Genomic DNA, 20,639 nt, shown 5'->3' on the forward strand with positions numbered 1-20,639 from the left:
AAAGTCGAACCACTATAAAATACTTGTCTTGTGGTTGATTGTATTGTTTAATTTCATTTGAATTTTCAATTTACCTTGTATTTCCGCACAAACCAAAAAATTGCGACAATCCACTAGTTGCAACCTAATCATCCCCCCCTCTAGGTTGCACCAACAATTGGTATCAGAGCGGGAGCTCAAATTAAGATTGAAATCAATCTTTAAAAGGGTCAAAGATCATGGCCTTTCCTTTTTATGAAGTTCCTTCAAGAACCAAAGGTCTTAACACCTCTAGACCTCCATACTTTGATGGAGAAGACTTTGCCTATTGGCAAAATAGGTTTGAGGACTTTGTGTGTGCACATGATATCGATGTGTGGGACGTCATAACATGTGGACCAAATGAGGTTCTCAAAACAGATGAACATGACCATAAGGTACCCAAACTTAGAACTGAGTGGACTTCAATCGACAAGGTCAAAATTCAATTAAACCACAAAGCAAAAATGTTTTTGCAATGTGCGTTAAGTGAAAAAGTCTACAATAGATGTGGCATTTGCAAAAGTGCCAAAGAGATTTTTGATAAGAAGGTAGTCACATATGAAGGGACTGATCATATCAAAAGGATGAACCTAGACATCTACATGCTTCAATATGAAGAGTTTAAAATGTTAGATTATGAGGATATTACTTCTTTATTTAGTAGATTTACTAACATTGTGAACAAGTTGTATAGCCTTGGAAAAGAATTGGCAAATGAGGACGTAACTAGAAGAATTCTTAGAGCGCTTCCACCCTTATGGAGACCCAAAAGGACAGCAATTCAAGAAGCGGGGAATCTATCTAAAATTACCATTGATGAGCTAATGGGATCTTTGCTAGCTCATGAAGTGGAGCTTGAAGAAGACAAGCAAGCAAGCGTGCAGCAGGATCGAAGGAAGAGGTCCATAGCTCTAAAGAGTGCCACCAAGGAAGAAGAAGAAAGTGAGAGTGAAGAAGAAGACTTGGACAGCGAGCTCTACCAAATCGCCAAAGAGTTCAAGAGACTTCTCAAAAAGAAAAGAGGGAAGCATCTTCACAAAGGAGAATCCTCTAAGGAGCACAAAGGTAAAAATCTTTCTAAGGAAAGAAATTGTGTTTCTAATGTCACTTGTTATAAATGTAAGAAACCAGGTCACATCAAGTCCGAGTGCCCGAATATGGCTAAAATGTCCTACAACACAAGTGAGGAGGAAGAAGAGGAGGAGTCCAAGGAAGAAAGAATCAACTTGGCTCTAATGGCAAAGTCCATGGAAGAACAAGAAGACCTTGAGGTAAATTCTTCCCATAATCCTAATTCCATTAGCAATAATGATAAAGGATTAATAGATGACATTGATAGGGACAACCCATTTGGAGTACTGTTCAAAGTTATTAAGGACCCTGAAAAAGGGTATTAAGAAAGAGTATGTAATTCTCTTTCCTTTTATGCATTCATGTAGGGGGAGAGTGCATATGTGAGGGAGAGAAGTTGTTAACTTATGCATTAATTCAGGGGGAGCATAAGTTAAGAAGGGAGAATTATTTGAGGGGGAGCACTTCATGCTTTTCCCACTTTTGTCAATGATAAAGGGAGAGTTAATTGAGGGAGAGCATTTCATGCATTGTTTTTTGTTGATAACAAAGGGGGAGAGTTATTTGCGGAGAAGCATCTCCTATATTTTGTTGATAGCAAAAGGGGGAGAAAATTGTATAAATTATATAATTATGAATTAGACAATTCATTAGCTCCTATATTGTTTGTTTAAAAAAAGATGACAAAAAGGAGAGAAGACTGCATGAATGAATTAGATAATAATTCATAGGGAAAACATGTCATAACATGCATATGAATGAGTGTTTATTTGCTGTTAATTATCATTCATATCTTCAAATCATTCATGTGTTTATCATCATCAAAAAGGGGGAGATTGTTGGGAAATGCCATGTTAGCTGTTGCGTCTAGAACTTCTTCGAGGGCTGAATATTGAGATGACCACCTTAAGAGCTCTCCAGCCAAGTTGGAATAACTGGGATGCCTGCACACACAAAGAAAGCAAGAACGGTCCGGCCTAGTTTGGGCCGGGGAACCGCCTCGGACGCTCAAGTCAGCCTAGGCAACAATAAGAGTTCTTGAGAGAGTTCTCAAGAACGTAATGAGTAATTATTCAGATGAAAGTTCTCGTACCTTTCTCCATGTAGGAGGTGGGTTTATATAGAGGTTACCTGGAGGCAGCGATTCCTTAAGTTTTGGATCGATAGTTGAGGAGTGAGTGGAGTAGTGGAATAACGGCTCCTTCTTTGTCGCACCTGATAGTGCCGTTATGCTGACTCACCTCCCCAATTCTCGGAATAGATATGCTGAGTGTTTATGCGTAACTAACTCTTCTTGACTTTGGTCAAGAGAGTCTTCTGAGAAATGCTTAAGTTGGATATATATCCTTCCCGAGTGAGGCACTCGAGACCCTTCTCCAACGAAGAGATGAGCCTGCCTAAGGGGGTGTATCTGTCCCGAGTGATGCACTCGGGACCTTTTTCAAGGAAGAGATCAGCCAACCCAAGGGGGTGCATCTGTCCCGAGTGAGGCACTCGGGACCCTTTATGAGGGAAGAGATGCACCAGCCCGAGGGAGGTGTATCTCTCCCGAGGGGGGGGGACTCGGGACCTTAGTTCCCCACAACAGAGCCCCCCATTCCGTGCGATTGACTTCTCGAACGTATGGAATGTTATTCCCAGGCTTCTTAGAGAATTTCCTTTCTTCTCGGAGAAACTTTAAGACGTCGTCTTGAATTGGAGCCATTATTTCTCCAAGGCCTTCGTAGCTCCCAACCATCGTACTAATTCAGATTTATTGCTGCTTCTGATATGCGAATGGTCATGTTTTCTCAGCCATTGATTTACTCGATCATGGGCCATTTGATTGAGATCTTGAGTCCCTCAATCTCAACCGTTGTGTCTGTTCATTGTTGGTCGTTGGATCGCGACCATTCATGTGCCAGATCATAACCGTCGCCTTGCTTGATTCACGACCGTTGGATGTGTCTCTTCATCTTCCTCCTCCTCACTATAAATAGAGGTTCAATCTTCTTTTTACTCTTTTGCTTGCAAACTCTCTTTGAAGTCTCCTGACTGCGTTGCTTGCTTTCTTCAACTAGCTATTCCAATTCTTCAATCAGTAAGTTATCTCTAACCTTTCTTCATTTCTTTCCTTTGTCATTTCTGTATTATGGATAAGTTAAGAAAAGGCAAGGAAATAGCCCGAGCCACCTCCCAACTAGAGGTCCTGACTACTGAGATCTTTAGTCCCGAGATGTCTTCCCGAACTCATCTATGCACTATTCCAATGAAGATGATTTCTCTGATTCTTCTATTGTTAGAGCTGTTGCTGACTTAGCTAGGGACGACCCTCTTGACCAAGAACCCCTATGCTCTGATTTAGAACGGACCTAGTCAATTTCGATGCTTCTGTGAATTCTTTGGCTGAGCAGGAGGTTGATAGTATTAGTCTATCTCCTGCTAAATTCCGAGTTGCTAGTCAGAGGCATTATTCGCCTCGTCCACCCCTTTCTTGTCCTCAAGATTGCCGGAATCGTTAGCCACCCTTTCTCCCTGCGAAGTTGCTTTCTGAGGAGGAAACTCTTGAAGAAAGGAACAAACCAAAGACGCCCTCTCACATTGATTATGATCTCAAGTTTTCAGGTCCCGAATTCTATCCCGAAGATCTTAACCAACACCATCTCCAGCGTTTAAGGGATTTCTCTGAAATTCCAGAGGATTATTCCTTCTTGCTCCTGTCTCTATCCAGTCGGGTTGGAGAGCCCCCTGATGGGGCCTTCTGTCACATCCTCCCAGCCGGTACCCTAACTGGCATACCCGAGAGTGTGATCCACAGCCCTAAAGATCAAGTTTAGGAACGATCATATCTATTTAGCACAATAACATAATCAAAAGCAAGAACAAATCATTGTATTCTAATAAGTTAATAATAAAATTCAAGAAAAAGATCTCAGAAGGATCACTAAGAATATCAGAGTGCGAAAACATGATACCAAATCAAAAGACAACTGTAGAGTATTGCGGAAATATACTCCACAACATATGCGGAAGGTAGATCGAAATCTAAGTAAACCTCTAAGCTAATACATGTAAGGTAAAAGATAAGTCTAAAAGAAACAAGAGAAATCTAATCCACATCTTCAGTTGGCTCTTCTTCATCTTCAGTCTTCGTCTTCTTCACCTTGCGCTTCCTTATATGGACCGTCATTGTATTCCAAACCTGCAGAGAAGTCTAACAACAGATATGGTACAAAAGGAGTGAGTTTCGAAAGAAACCCAGTAAGGCAGTTAAATCCATAATAACATAAATGGCAGGATTTCAAAACAAACATAAATGCAATATGGTATGAGACAAACAATGAATGTATGATTCTAACTCTATGTATGCTGGTCTCTATTGGCAGACATGCTTTAAGTCATAGCACCATACTTCTTTGGGAAGGTCTCATCACACAACGCCTTTTGGTAGTGGGTCCGGCATCCCTCGGGACATTCCATGGCTGGGGGTATAGGTCACCGCTCTCTCACATCACCATTGGTCTAAGTATTGGCGCATGTCAGGGTTAAGCCTAGCCAAATGCAAGTCTTCTACTTAGTTATATCAAGTCAGATCCAGATACGTCCATTCCTCGCCCCTGGCGATCCTTTCCGGTATCCTTCACACTAGAGTCCTCATAGTCCCTGACTACGGACTCATCAACCCTATTGGTTATCCACATATGGTAAACGGGAAGCTCTCACGTCCCCTCACGGGTTGGTTACCGGTCTTGAGCGCCCGTGAGCCCAAGTCTATCCATATGCAACCCTACCAATAAATGGCCCCCACAATGTGATTCCTGTCCTCTCACGGGTTGGTTACCGGTCTTGAGCGCCCACAAATCCCCATTGCTACCACGGGTCGTTCGGTCTCAATATCCCTCCGATTAGGGTCTGACATAACGGGACATCCTAGCCAAACACTACTAGACAGTCCTAAATATGTCATCCAACAGTTTAGGAAGGTGTCCAGAGGGCATCTCCGGAAACATCCCATAATATTCCCGTAGTTGTCCAAGGACAAAAGTGTCAAAAGGACACCTCTCCTTCCCGAACCATACTTAATCAATCACATCCACAAATCAATCATATCATACACATTTACAGTATATAGAAAATATACCATAATAAGATTCATCTCATATACAGTTGACAATTAAAGACTTTCATAAACTAAAGAAAGCAAGTAAATAATGCTACTCTAATTGAAGTAAATACAGCAGTAATATATTCATAAAAGAATCTAATTATGGTAACAAATCCAAAAGATTCTAATATAGAAACTAAAATCACACAATCTATGCTATTATAGAAGTAACCATCCTTACCTTATATAACTTGAAGAGAATCTCCAAGGATCAAGGAGAATCTTCCCAAACTTGGCAAGAAGGTCCTAAACAAGTATATATATCATATTAGGAAAGAAACCTAGAAGGAAAGATATCAAAACATCCAAAATAGACCAAATTTGGAGTTGTTGTACTCATTGGTCGATTGGATTGGTCTACTGTCTCAGTCGACCAACAGAGACAGTGGCCTACAAAATCAGAGTTTTAAGAATAAAGAACCGAATTTGGTGGTTCAAAAGGGTACCAAACAAGGGGGAAACTACTATGACAGTAACCTAGTATATAGAGGACTTCAAAACACTAATCAAATCTAGTCTTCAACTTACAAATTAGGAAACAAAAGTTACCATAATTAGATCAATCATGGTTCTTGAAGAATTCATCGTAACAATCATGGACAAGAACGATAGGATGATGGATCATTGATTGTGATAAAGAAATCATGAAAAGCATGCATAGATCTTCAAGAAAAATAGATCTAAGACTGAAGAACATGAATCTAAATAAGGAAACAAAACTTACCATAAATCTATTAGTCATGGTTCTTGGAGAAAGCATGGTATGATAAAGAAGAAAGAACTAGAGATTGATAGGTTACAACTCTTGTAAAGAAAACACAGCGATTGACTACTAATATGATCAATAAAACAGATCTAAGAAGATCAGAATTTGAATCAAAAGATGAACGAAGACAAGATCATGATTTAGATCATGATTCCTTCAAAAGCTTGCAATGATCATGATTAAGATCATCGCATTAGCTATTAATCCTTAGGAAGATCATGAGGGATGAGTAGAGAGATGTTTGCAACAGAGAATGCAGCATCTTCTCTACTGTCTCGGCCCAAAAAGGAAAGAAAAACAGAGATGGAGAAGAAGAAGAGAGTGTAGACATACCTTTTGATGCAAGAGGAAGAAGATTACTTGAGTTCTTGCGAGGGATCAACCAAGGATGCAAGGAAATTGATTAGAATGGAGTTCTAACTCGTTCCAGAGGCTTAGGAGGCAGAGGAGACAAACTAATCCCAAGATTGGACTTAAATAGAGCAAGAAAGACCTAAATCTGGAAAACATATCTCATTGGTCGATTGGACTGGTCTACTGGCCCAGTCGACCAATCAGTCGACCAATGGAGACAGCAAGGTACAGATTGCACTGTTTTGGTCATAATTTCTTCGTTTGAAGTTCGATTGATTCGAAATTCGAAAGGGAACTTCACACAAACATACTAAGACTATCTAGCATGAATTGGGCATCATCCATGGTCCAAAAATCAGTACTTTATTACTTGGGAACATGAGTTTCTAAATTGGAAACAGCATGGTTCTCATAGCAAACTCACCTTGGATTCAAGGGAAGAGTTAGAGAGAACAAGGCTTCTCACCAATGGAATATCAAGAACATATCAGAGGCAAGAATAACTAAATAGAAAATCAAAAGAATACTAATCCTAGAATGAGAGGAATCAAAAATAGAAACTTACTAGAATGCTTATATCAATGGTCAACATAGAAGGCTAAAATGGCTAGAAAGAAAGGGGAATTGATTCAAGGAGATGAAACACATTGGAACAGCAGTAAAGGCTAAGATCAAACATGTTAAAAATTAATGAGAAAAGAAGCTACAGTAGAATGATCATGCTATTCAAAACTCAATCAAAATCAGTGAAGAATTGAGGAGATTCACCATGTGGTTTCAAGGAATGGATAGAGTGATTGGGGGTTCACTCTAAGACATAAGGAGATTAGAGAATAGGTAGTTATAGTAGTGTAACACCTTCTCCATAATCAAAACATCAAGATAAAACATGAGAAGAAGAAAAGAGAGAAGAAGGAGATAGAACACTGGAATCAAGGTCCAACTTCAAGATGTAACATTAAAATAACCTTTCTTCACCCAAAATACATAGGGTGTCCTGGCTAGGTTTGGGCTGGATTTCACATTCTCCCCCCCCCCCTTAAAATAATTTCGTCCTCGAAATTGGGAGAGTACTTGGCTTCCCAAGAGATGGAGATACATCGCTTTTATCTTGACTTTCATCTCCCCAAAGTCATCGGAAACAAATGACAATAAGTCTTTTGTAAGGAAACATGGAATATATCTGACATGCTTTGAAATCAAATCGAAAGTATGATCATGGCTTCATGAAGATTTCACAAGGATCATGGCGAAGATCAATATGAAGATCATAAAACCTTAAGAATGAAAGGAGATTGTAGAAGAGATGGTTGTAAGGATCAATATGTTGCAAGGATGCAGCATCTTATTCATAGTCTCAATCTCAAAGAATAAATCATAGCAAGAGTAGATCAATACAACACAAGAGAGATTACACATCTTTGATTGAAGAATAGGAGATGAAAAGCTTGAAGTCTTGAAACAATTAGAAGGAATAACAAATCATGAAGATCACACTTGATTTCTCTTCGAAATCATCATGTGGAGAATTCACAAGGTTATAGAGTGTATGGAGATCCACTCTATAATAGAAGGGATAGAAGGATCAGTCATGGGAATGATTTAAGATCATCCTCCTATCAAAGGGAATGTAAGGCACAAGAAGAAATTGGGGAGAGAATAGATCAACTTTGGGGTAAACTTCTATCAAACGAAACTAGGCAACTCGTACAGCAGAGAATAAATCGAACAATGCATATGGTATGCATATGGTATGTATGCATTTGGTACAATAGCAAGGTTAGGGTTAGGTGGGATCTCACACCTTCTCCCTTTATTATTGTGAAACCCAGCCCTGACCCTAATCCGGAAACTCTGTTTATTGTAGGTCCAGTGACCCGAAGTAAGGCAAGAAGTCATCTTTGGGCCATTTTTGTTGAAGGCTTGATGGTTGGATTGGGATCCATGAGTGTTGATGCTAGTGTCCCAAAGGTTGAAACTGCACCCGAATGAAGATTGGATTAGTTGATGGTCTTGGAGTGGTCTCTGTATTGATTCAAAGGCATTTCTAACTCCTAGGTATGTCACTTTAGAGGTGTGCAAAACCCCTTGATGTTTGGACTTGATCTGAGCCTTCAATTCCCTGTTTTGAAGTTGCTGTCTTGATTGGTCGACTCATTGGTCGATTGGACCAATCAACCAATCAATCGACCAATTGATTCTGTTTTTGAAATTTGAATCCTGTCTCTTCTATTTAAGTCTAATCTTGACAATACTCCGCCTCCTCTGCCTCCTAAGCCTCTGAAACGAGTTAGAACCCTAATCTAATCCATTCCCTTGCATTCTTTGGTGATCTCTTACAAAGACTTGAAGAATTCTTCATCTTTCTACGGCAAAGGTATGATCTCACTCACTCTCTCTTCTATCTCTGATTTTCTTTCTTTTATTCTGTTTTTTTTCATTGAGATCAGAAAGATGATGAAGCATTCTTGTAATCATCAATTCTCTGATCTCACCATATTCTGTAAGACTCATGATCATCATCATGTTCTTAAACCCTACCTATTGAATTCTTGAAAACCTAACCCTAATCCTTTGAAAACCCTAACCTGTGTGATTGTCTGGAGAACTTTTGGTAACCTACCTTGTGAAAGGGAAATCCTTTTTGGGTGTCCTTGTGTTAACCTAAAACTTAATCATCTATATTTTTCCTGTTTTGATTTGTCTTTGTTCATCCATATCTCACAATTATTGTCCAGGGAGCCAAAAGGGTGAAACCCTAATTTTCTTGGATCAAACCCAGGAATCCCCTTGTTGATCATGTTAACCCAATTATTATGTTTTCTTTACTAGATCTTTCATATCCTAGTTCATTATCTTTAATATTTCTATTTTTCCCTCCTAACCTATGTTCAACCTAATTAGGTTAACCTCATGATTTCTAGGTTGTAACTTGAGAACTTGTTTTGAGTTATGATTTGATATCCTCTATACTCTAGAATACTATCATGATAATTCCCCTCTTAATTGTACCCTTTTGAACCATCGAATTCGGTTCTGGATTCTCAAAATTCGGATTCTTGCAGGCCGCTGTCTGCACTAGTCGACTCATTGGTCGACTGGTCCAGCAGACCAATCAATCGACCAATGAGTACAACAACCTCAATCTTGGTCTGATTCGATTGATTTATGATCTTTTCCTTTATGCATCTTTCCTAACATGTTGTGTGCACTTGTTTAGGACTGTCATCTCAAGTTTAGTCAAGATCATACTTGATTCTTTAAGATTCCATTCAAGTTAGAAGGTAAGGACAGTTAATTCCTTAACTACATAGATTGCTTGTTCTTTGGTTTCTACTTTGTGGAACTATGAGATTACTTACTGTTATTATAATTTAATTCTGATCTCCTACTGTGGGAACAGTAGCACTTGTTTATATCATCTTTTTCATTATTTATGTTATATGAATTACTTATTACTGCTTAATCCGATGTTGCTTTTACATTCTCTTTTATATGATGAACTATTGGTTGTGTATGTCATGACTGATCTGAGAATGTGTTTGCTTAAGTTTGGTTTGGGATTGGGAAGTGTCCTTTTGACACTTCTGTCCTTGGACATTATCGGAAATAGTATGGGATGTTTCCGGGGTTGCCCATCGACGCTTTCCCGAATCAATGATTGTCATACCTAGGGATGTCTAGTGGTGTTTGGCTAGGATACACCCTTGTTATATCAGACCCGATTTGGAAGGGTATTGAGACCGAACGACCCGTGGTAGCAATGGGGATTCACGGGCGCTCAAGACCAATGAAATGATCCGTGAGAGGACGGGAATCACATTGTGGGGGCCATTTATTGGAGGGTTGCATATGGCTAGACTTGGGCTCATGGGCGCTCAAGACCAGTGAAATGATCCGTGAGGGGACATGAGAGCTTCCCGTTTACCATATGTGGATAACCAATAGGGTTGATGAGTCCGGTGAGTAATATCCGTGACTCTAGTGGAAAGGATACCGGAAAGGATCGCCCGAGGCGAGGAATGGAAGTATCTGGACCTGGGTTGATGTAACTGAGTAGATGACTTGCATTGGGCTAGGCTTTTCCTTGACATGTGCCAGTACTTATGCCAAATGGTTGTGAGAGAGTGTGTTGACTTAACCCCCTGCCATGGTTTGTCCTGAGGGATGAAGGACCCATTACCAACCGGCTGCCCAAGATACCTTAAATGGGTGAGGAAACCCAAGATATCTTATATGGTTGAGGGTGTGAGCGGACTTTCCTTAAGAAGTACGATGCTATGACTTAAAGCATGTCTGCCATAGAGACCAGCATACATAGAGTTAGATGCATACATACATTACTTGTTTCATACTGCATTGCATCATGTTATGTTTTGCCACATGTTATCTATGATGTTATGGATTAACTACTTTACTGAGTTTCTTCGAAACTCATTCCTGTTGTATATTTCTTTTTGTTAGATTATCCTGCAGGTACAGAATATTATGACGAGCAGTACAGCGAAGCACAAGCTGATGAAGCGTATTACACGCAAAGTGCTGGCAACGATCAAGATTACTTTGATGATCCCCCGGCGGATCAAGCTGCGTACTACTTTTGAGAACGGCATAGAGTTAGAACGGATTCATTGGATTGATGAAGTCCATACTTATGAAGATGTTATCTATAAACTTGAAGACGCTTGATCTTAGTTTATTTCTTAGTACATTTGTTTCAGTTGTAATCCCTTTTGATTTTCATACTACGTTCCGCTAATTTGGTAAAGTGAGTTTCCGCCTCACTTTACTCTTTTTTGATATCATTGGATATCTGGTATCTTTCCGCACTCTGATTATACTGATTGTTCATTTCTTGTTTTAAACCTTGTTTATAATATCAAACCTTGATTTATTTCTGTTTATGATTATGTTATTGTATATGTGGGAGGATGATTTCCTCGATACTTGATCTTCGGGGCTGTGGATCACACTCTCGGGTATGCCAGTTAGGGTACCAGCTGGGAGGATGTGACAATTATGATGCTTTCTTAGGGGGTCTTCGCATTCCCGTCCAGAAAATTATTGAAGACCTTCTAATTCATTATGGAATTTCTCCTTCCAACCTTATTTCAAATAGTTGGAGAAATGTCACCTGCTTCGTGGGTTTCTGTCATAATGTTGGAGTCGAACCAACATTCCCCCTTCTCCAGCGTTTCTTCGAAGTTAAGAGTCAGCCAAAGGGGGGTTGGCTCTCTCTTCAACGTCGGGCAACCGACGCAGTGGACTGGTCGGACAACATCATTTTGCCAGGGTCTATGCCTACGTCCACCAAGGGGTGGAGACATCACTTTTTCTTCTACAAGCCCCCAGTCCCGCCGCCATTCCCATTTGCTTTTGTGAAGAAATCTAAATCAGATCTCAAAGAACCCAATATTCTCATTGAGTTATCCGCCGCCGAAGAAGCGGCCTTAGAAAAGATCATCCTGGTTGACAGAGACTCAGCCGCAGTTCATGGATACTTGTCTGAGTATCCGTCTATTCTTCAGTTGTGGGGCTTTTCTCGAGGTGAGCCCCTTCTTCATTGACGTTCTTCAATTTTGTGGATTTTCTTATCTTTGCATTTTCTAATCTTCTTCGTTTGTTGTCGCAGTGGCTAGCAAATTGGACATTGACGCTCTTCGAGCCCTTACTCGTGGGAACACCAAAGAGGCTTTCGCCCGTAATCCAGTGAAGAAAGGCGGAGCCACAGAGACTGGTCCCGTCGTCCAAGTCCTGAGCGCCCTTGACTTGTCCAAGCCTTCGGGCAAGAAGACCGCCAGGAAGAGCTCCTCAGTTGGAGGAGGTCCTCTCGAGATAGGCGTCCCCATCCAGGACGCTCGGTAGGCCTTCCAAGAGGCCTCGGGACAGCGAGGATGCTGCCGAGGGGGATTCCCAGAAGTCCCCCGTGTTCGTTCCCGGGTGGGACTTAACCTCGAGCGACACTATGCTGGGGGATTCAAACGCAGCCAGGACTTGGCTTCTCGAAGGGATGATCCCTTCTGATCGCCAATATTTGAAGAATCTCCCGGATGACAAGTTTTATGTCAGCGCCTATAGGTAATTCTCTGTCCTTAACTTTTATGTTTCTTCAAGTGACTTCTGTAACATGGTATTCCATATTTTCTTCAGGTACTTCTCTGGAGGGACACACTATATGGGAGAGTGCATGATCCATTCTGAGCACTTGGCTAATCAGCTTCGGGATGTTGAAAAGGATCGGGAACGAACTGTCATGGAGCTTTCTGAGTCCATCAAGACTTTTGAGTCATTGAAGATGCGGGACGCAGAAAGGAGTTTGAAGCTGAAGGAGATGTCCAAGAGCAAGGCAGCTCTTAAGGAGGAGCTTTCTGAGACCAAGGAAAACTTGGAAGAGGCCCTTAAAGAAAAGGAAAAGTTGGAGCGTGAGAAAGCTGATATGGATTCTATTGCCCTCCAACTTCGTGAAGAAGTTCAGGCAGGGAAACTCCCCCTTAGTGTAGACGAGGTGCCTGACGTCTTCCAGAAGGAGATCATCACTTCTTACCTTGGCACTTCTCAGTTCAAGAAACTCCAGCTGGCTCTCTCTGCTTCAACTTACCGCCTCGGGCTCAATAATGCTTTTACTGAAGTTCTCCGACGGGTAGATATTCCTAACCCAAAGGAATTAGCCGGAATGTTGGACGGTAAAGTCTGTGAGACTCTTGAAAGAGCCGTGCTTGAAGGGATTGAATGCAGAGAACCTTTCAGCCCTCCCGATCCTCTTCTCTATGTTGATGAAGATGAAGAGGTGGGCTCTGGAGAGAGTCATGAGAAAGAAGCTCCTGGCGGCGTCGGGCCTGATGAAGACAAGCTTCCCGAATCTCGGAATCCTCCTGAGAGTTGAAAGACTTGACTTTTTCAAGACTTAACCTTTTCTTGCTTTTGTTTCTGGGAAACTTTGAATACTTGAACTTTTGCTTTTTTTTTTTGGAATTTTTGTAAACAATTGTTGAATTTGCGCAACTTTGCGCTTTCTGTAATATTGGTCCTTGTGGCCAAATATTTTGGATGTTAACTTGTAGTTGTTTGCCTCCAACTAAGGCATTAAGCTTCTTTTGACTTGTCCCGAGTATCTTCCTGAGTCACTCCCCTAGCGTAATGCCTTAGAGTTGATGATGTTTGAGTTCTCCCAAGCTTTTATTCCAGTTGGTCTGTCAGAATAGGGTCCCGAATGAAGGTCTTGTAGAGAATTGTATCTCATGTGTTGGAGAAATTCATAAGTGATGGAGAAATTCTCCCGAGTGGCTACCCGAGTGTAACGCCTTTGAAAAAATTCCATCTTATGATAGCCTTTCTTGGTTCTTCATAAGTGGTGGGGATATTCTCCCGAATGGCTACCCGAGTGAGGTCCCGAGTGTAACGCCTTTGGATAATTCCATCTTATGAAAAGCCTTTCTTGGTTTTCATAAGAAGTGGGAAAATTCTCCCAAGTGGCTACCCGAGTGAGGTCCCGAGTGTAACGCCTTTGAATAAATCCATCTTATGAAAGCCTTTCTTGGTTTTTCATAAGTGGAGGGCGAATTCTCCCGAATGGCTACCCGAGTGAGGTCCCGAGTGTAACGCCTTTGGATAATTCCATCTTATGAAAAGCCTTTCTTGGTTTTCATAAGAGTTGGGGGAATTCTCCCGAATGGCTACCCGAGTGAGGCCCCGAGTGTAACGCCTTTGAATAAATCCATCTTATGAAAGACTTTCTTGGTTTTTCATAAGTGGTGGGGAAATTCTCCCGAATGGCTACCCAAGTGTAACGCCTTTGAATAATTCCATCTTATGAAAGCCTTTCTTGGTTTTCATAAGAAGTGGGGGAATTCTCCCGAATGGCTACCCGAGTGAGGCCCCGAGTGTAACGCCTTTGAATAAATCCATCTTATGAAAGCCTTTCTTGGTTTTTCATAAGTGGTGGGGAAATTCTCCTGAATGGCTACCCGAGTGAGGCCCTGAGTGTAACGCCTTTGAATAAATCCATCTTATGAAAGCCTTTCTTTGTTTTTCATAAGTGGTGGGGAAATTCTCCTGAATGGCTACCCGAGTGAGGCCCCGAGTGTAACGCCTTTGAACTCTCTTGGGTTCTTCGTTGACTTGAAGAGCGCTCCTGGGTTCTTAAGCTTATTAAGAATTCTCCTGGGCTCTTCGTAAGAACGCTTTTGGGTTCTCGTGAAGAAATGCTTGTGTCTTCTTCGCTATAACTTTCTTTTCAAGAAAAAGGATGTAAAAAATGGAGACATAGACTTTATTAAGAATCAAATGGTCTTTCGACTTGGTTGCAAATGCTACATATCTAGACTAACTCTACTGATAGATTTTTCGAAGATTCATGGAATTCCAAGTTCGATCAATTGTCTCGCCCATGGCTAAGCTTTTTAGCTTGTACGTCCCTGGTTTCGTCTCTTGTTAGACGAGATATGGCCCTTCCCACGTGGGTGAGAGCTTGCCTTCGTTTCTTGGGTCTGATGCCGCAACTTTGCGGAGCACTAAGTCACCCGCTCGATGTCTTCTATTTTTTACCCGAGCATTGAAGTATCCAGCTACTCGGTTCTGATATTTGTGATTTCGGTATTCTGACATGCTCCGCACTTCGTCTATTAGATCGAGATTGCTCTTCAAGCCTTCTTCGTTTGCTTCTTTATTGAAGTCTGTATATCTCTTTGATTCTGCCAATACCTCCACCGGGACAAGTGCTTCTGTGCCGTAGGTTAGCCGAAAAGGTGTTTCTCCCGTAGGAGTTCTGGCCGTGGTGCGATATGACCAAAGGACGCTTGGTAGTTCTTCGACCCATTTGGTCTGACTTGCCTCCAGACGCTTTTTTATTCCATCCAAAAGCGTCCGATTAGTTATCTCAACTTGCCCATTGCTCTGTGGATACACCACGGATGAAGTTCTATGTTCGATGTGATATCTTTCACAAAAATTCTTGAAGCAAGCCCTGACAAATTGCTTTCCATTGTCGGTCACAAGGATCTTTGGAATCCCAAATCTGTAGATGATCCTTTCTTGAAAGAACTTCTCCATTTGTTTCTCAGTAATGGATTAGAGAGGTTCGGCTTCCACCCACTTAGTGAAATAGTCGATTGCCACGATCAAATATTCTCTATTGTTGGTGGCCTTAGGGAGATTTCCCACCAGATCCATTCCCCACATGGCGAAGGGAATCGGACTGGAGACAGATGTAAGAGGAACAGCCGGAATCTTCAGAACAGATGCGTGAAGTTGACATTGCTTGCATTTCCTCACGTAATCCACGGCGTCTTTCTGAATAGTTGGCCAATAAAGGCCTTGGCGTATTATTTTATGGGCCAAAGCCCGACCTCCCATATGCACTCCACATATTCCTTCGTGTACCTCGGCTAAGGCATATTGGGCTTGAGAAGGGCCAACACACTTTAGAAGAGGCTGTGTGACCGATCTTTTATACAGTTGTTCTTCAATAATGGTGAATTTCACGGCTTGATTTTTAACTGCCTTAGCCTCCTTGACGTCTTCTGGGAGGATATCATTCTTCAAATATGATATAATTGGGCTCATCCAACGAGGCTCTTCTTCAATATCCATCGCCTCGGCCTCCCTAATGCTAGGAATTTCCAACTATTCAATATAAACGGTTGAGCCTAAGGTTGAATACTTGGATAAAGCCAACTTGGATAACTCATCTGCTACTTCATTTTCCTTTCTCGGAATTTGCTTTATCTCAAGATGATCGAAATAATGGCTACAATCATCAATTTTGGCTAAGTAATTTTCCATTCTGGTTTCCTTCGCCTCGTACACGCCACGAACTTGATTCACGATCAACTGAGAGTCACTTCGGACTTCCAATTCTCGGACTCTTAGGGCTCGGGCAAGTCTTAGTCCTGCTAGTAGGGCTTCATACTCGGCCTCATTATTAGAGGCTTTGAAGTTGAATCTTAAAGCATAATGAATAGTGAATCCATCCGGGCTGATTAGCATTAGCCCTGCTCCACTCCCCGAAGAGTTGCTCGAGCCGTCAACATGCAAAGTCCATAACTCTGGATCGGGTGAATTTTCTACTCCCGAACTAGGCATGCTATTCTCAAGAATAAAGTCGGCCAGAACTTGTCCCTTTATGGCTGGACGAGTTCTGTACTCAATTTGATATTCACTTAACTCAATAGCCCATGTGACCATTCTTCCGGCTAAGTCTGGTTTCTGTAGTATCTTCTTCAACGGCAAGTTGGTCAAGACTACAATTGGATGAGCTTGGAAGTATGGTCTGAGTTTCCGAGATGCGATTACAAGTGCTAAGGCTTGTTTGTCCACATCCGGATATCGTGTCTCGGCATCTACTAAAACATGACTTATGAAATAGATAGGGTTTTGTGAAGTACCTTCTTCTTTTACTAAGACCGCGCTTACTGCCATTGGAGAAATGGCTATGTATGTGAATAGTTGCTCTCCCGTTGAAGGTCGGGCTAAGAGAGGTGGAGTCCCGAGCTTCTCCTTCAACTTCTCGAACGCTTTCTGACATTCATCAGTCCATAGGGTATCCTTTGCCTTCCCGAGCTCTTTAAGAGCCTTGAAGAAAGGCAAACATTTCTCACCCGATCGCGAAATAAATCTGTTTAAGGCTGCTACTCTTCCTGTTAGGCATTGGATGTCTCTAACCGTCCTTGGTGACTCCATCTCGAGCAAGGCTTTGATTTTCTTCGGGTTTGCCTCAATTCCTCGTTGGGATACCATAAACCCAAGGAATTTTCCGGAAGAAACTCCGAACGCACATTTCTTTGGATTTAGCCTCATCTGGTATGTTCTCAAAGTATCAAAGACTTCTTCAAGATCTTCCAGATGACTTCTTCGGATGATACTCTTTATGAGCATATCATTCACATATACTTCCATATTTCTTCCTATTTGGTTTTGAAGACTTTGTTTACCATTCTCTAATAAGTGGCCCCAGCGTTCTTCAACCCGAAGGGCATTACTTTATAGAAGTAACTTTCTCGATCCGTCATGAAGGTCGTATCCCTCTCGTCCTTTGGATTCATCATAATCTGATTATATCCCGAGTAAGCGTCCATGAAGCTTAATACTTCATGTCCTGCCGTGGCATCGATCAAAAGGTCGATCTGGGGAAGTGGATAGCAATCCTTTGGGCATGCCTTATTCAAATCTATGTAATCTGTACACATTCTCCATTTGCCGTTGGCTTTCTTCACCATTACTACATTCGCCAACCAAGTTGGACATTCTATTGGTTTTATGAAACCCGATTGCTCTAGCTTCTCCACTTCGTTTCTGATGGCAGCATGTTTCTCGAGCGAAAAATTCCTTCTTTTTTGGATCATTGGAATTGCATCGTCCCTGATCCATAAGTTGTGTTCTGCAACTCTTCGATTTATTCCGGGCATATCTTTGGCCGACCATTCGAATACATCTAGGTTGTTTTGGAGAAACTTGGTCAGTTCTTCCTTGAATTCTGTAGGTTGTTCCGAACCGATCATAGTCCCTCTCTCGGGAAGATCCGGATGAAGTTGAATTTGCTCAAGCTTTTCAACTGGTCCGGCTCTCTGCATAGCTTCTTCATCCCGGTCATCCCGAATTTCAATACTCATTGTATTGCCCGATCTCTCGGTTCTTCTGACTTTCTTGAGATAATTCACATAACATTGTCTGGAGAGTCGCTGATCAGAAGAGCACTCCCCGACTCCTGCTGTGGTTGGAAACTTCAACTTCATATGTGTCGGAGAAACCACTGCCCCTAAGGCGTTAAGAGTTGGCCTCCCGAGTAAGACGTTGTAAGCTGAAAGGTCCCGAACCACGATGAATGTTGCTTGGACGACTGCATCCCGAGGGGAGGTCCCGATCCTTAGATCCAATTGGATGGTCCCTTCGGATATGGCGGACGACCCGGCGAACCCATATAAGTGAGTCCCGCATGGAGTCATCATCTTGTCCTCAAACTTCATTTTCTTAAATGCTTCATAAGATAGTAAGTAGGCGGAAGATCCCGTGTCCACAAGAACTCGGTGAACTTCTCGATTTGCCAATTTCACTTTGATAACTATAGCATCGTCGTGAGGAGAAGTGATGCCCTTGAGATCTTCGTCGGTGAAGGTTATTGGATCTGGGCATAAGTCATTTCTTCGTTTTCTTGGCAACTGCATCGATCCAATGAACCGTGCCTTTTGCTTCGCCTTCTTAATGGATTCTTCCGTTGGATTTCCCAAAACAATGTAAATGGGGGAAAATTCCCGAGTTTCAGGTTTCTTCTCGGGATTCTTATCTGCCCTCTCGGGACTTTTGGATCTGAGTCTTTTTGTTGATCTAGGTGGGGACTTCTCTCGATCTTGTCGGCTCTTCTGAAGATATTTTTCAAGATGCCCTGCCTGGATGAGTATCTCAATCTCGACCTTGAGATTTCTGCACTCATCGGTATGGTGGCCGTAGTCTTTGTGAAAGCGGCAATATTTCGTCATATTCCTATCTTCGAGTCGGGCTTTTATCTTACCAGGCCATTTCAAGTTTTCTTTATCTCTGATCTGTAACAGAATTTCTGACCTCTTAGTATTAAGAGGTGTAAAGTCCCCAGTGGCAAGTCTTTCTTTCCAACCTCCCTTTTTATCATCTTTCGCCCGAGCATTTGAATTCTGACCTCTTTCTCCATAATTCTTCTTTTCCTTCATCCCTCTTGTGGACTCTTCTTGGGCTTCGATAACTTCTGCAACCGTTGCTTGCTTTTGGCATTTCTTAAGAAGTGCTCCATAAGTCCTCGGCTTATCTTGGAGCAATACCTTGAGCAAACGTCTTTGGGTTATTCCACTCCATAGTGCATTGTACGCCACCGTATCATCCAATTCTTCAACCTCGATAGCTACTTTATCGAATCTGAGAAGATAGTCTCGAACAGACTCATTTGGTTTCTGCCTAATGGCAAAGAGGCTATCTACGGTCTTCTTACTCCCGATGCAACTTCGGAATCGGGCAATAAATTTTCTCCCGAGTTCTCGGAAGTTTTGGATGGATCTTGGCGGTAGGCTAGAAAACCATTTTATCGCCGGGCCTTTGAGAGATGCCGGGAAAGTTCGGCACAATAACTCATCTTCTCGGCCAATAACAGCCATGACAGATTTAAAATAACTAATATGTTCTCGAGGATTGGACTTACCTTCATAGGGAGTAAATGTCAGCATGATAAAGTTCAGTGGAAGAGGTGCTCTCATAACTTCTTCTGAGAAGGCTTCTCTGTCAACCACGTCATAGTCGTCATCAAGGTCCCGATCATCAAGCCGTCTCTCCATGGCATCTAATCTTCTCCTGAGACCATGCGCCTCTTGACGCTCTTGTGGAGACCGAACACTTCCGAGATCAGAATATTGGGAAGTTGGTCCATGAGAAGATCCATAGTGACTGACCGATCCTCTCGGGTCATTAGATCTAGAATGGCCTCTTCCAGTGCTTTCGCCTTCTTGTTCCCGGACTCTTTCATTTCTGCGCCCTTTTCTGGGTAAATCTTGAGTTTGCCTAAGCCCAGCCAAACGGTGGAAGACACTTCCCCTCGACCGATCCTCTCGGGGACGTGGTTCTTCAACATGCATTCCTTGAGATCTTTCTCCAACTCGTTCGGCTGGTCGCCTCGGTATTCTGGGATTTCTCCTTTCTTCGTTCACCGGGCGTTGCTTATCCTAAGTATGTCGGACAGCTTCACGCCTTCCTCCTTCTTGGGAATTTCTAGGGGGTCCAAGTGGTACCCCAATTTGATGGACTAAGCCTCAAACAACTCCTTGGAGTTCCAACATTTGTTGTTGGACTTCTCTTTGCATATTCTGCAAATCGGCCACTGTCGCTGGAATTGGAGGTTGACTTGAACCGCCTTCTCCAAATGGAGTTGGAATAGTTAACGGGGGGGATTCTCCGGAACTCATTCTTGACCTTCCTCTGGAATAGGGATTTGTCGATCTAGAGAAGGGAGAGTTTTTTCTTCAACACGTCCGTTTTCTATCTCCCTCTCCCTTGCTCTAGTGAGAATTTGAGAACTTGTCACCTGAGGTGTGGTACGTCTTGTCATGACTTTCTGTGACGGTTCCCACAGACTGCGCCAATTTGTTGTGTCTAGAACTTCTTCGAGGGCCAAATATTGAGATGACCACCTTAAGAGCTCTCCAGCCAAGTTGGAATAACTGTGATGCCTGCACACACAAAGAAAGCAAGAACGGTCCGGCCTAGTTTTGGCTGGGGAACCTCCTCGGACGCTCAAGTAAGCCTAGGCAACAATAAGAGTTCTTGAGAGAG

General features: G+C 42.2%; 1 protein-coding gene across 1 annotated transcript; it reads left to right on the forward strand.

Annotated features, from left to right (window-relative positions):
* The first annotated feature begins 218 nt into the window (after window positions 1-218).
* On the forward strand, window positions 219-1,418 carry LOC149028921 (uncharacterized). Its single transcript, XM_089136023.1, has one exon. It carries the CDS (start codon window positions 219-221, stop codon window positions 1,416-1,418), a length of 1,200 nt encoding a protein of 399 aa, XP_088992149.1.
* The last annotated feature ends 19,221 nt before the right edge of the window (window positions 1,419-20,639 follow it).

This window comes from Hakea prostrata, chromosome 1 (assembly GCF_041222555.1).
Source record: "Hakea prostrata isolate BN-2017 chromosome 1, UWA_Hpros_2, whole genome shotgun sequence".
Taxonomy (NCBI): domain Eukaryota; kingdom Viridiplantae; phylum Streptophyta; class Magnoliopsida; order Proteales; family Proteaceae; genus Hakea; species Hakea prostrata.

Excerpts from the sequence above, each read along its gene's own strand:
- LOC149028921 (XM_089136023.1), top strand. The coding sequence starts at position 219 with ATGGCCTTTCCTTTTTATGAAGTTCCTTCAAGAACCAAAGGTCTTAAC.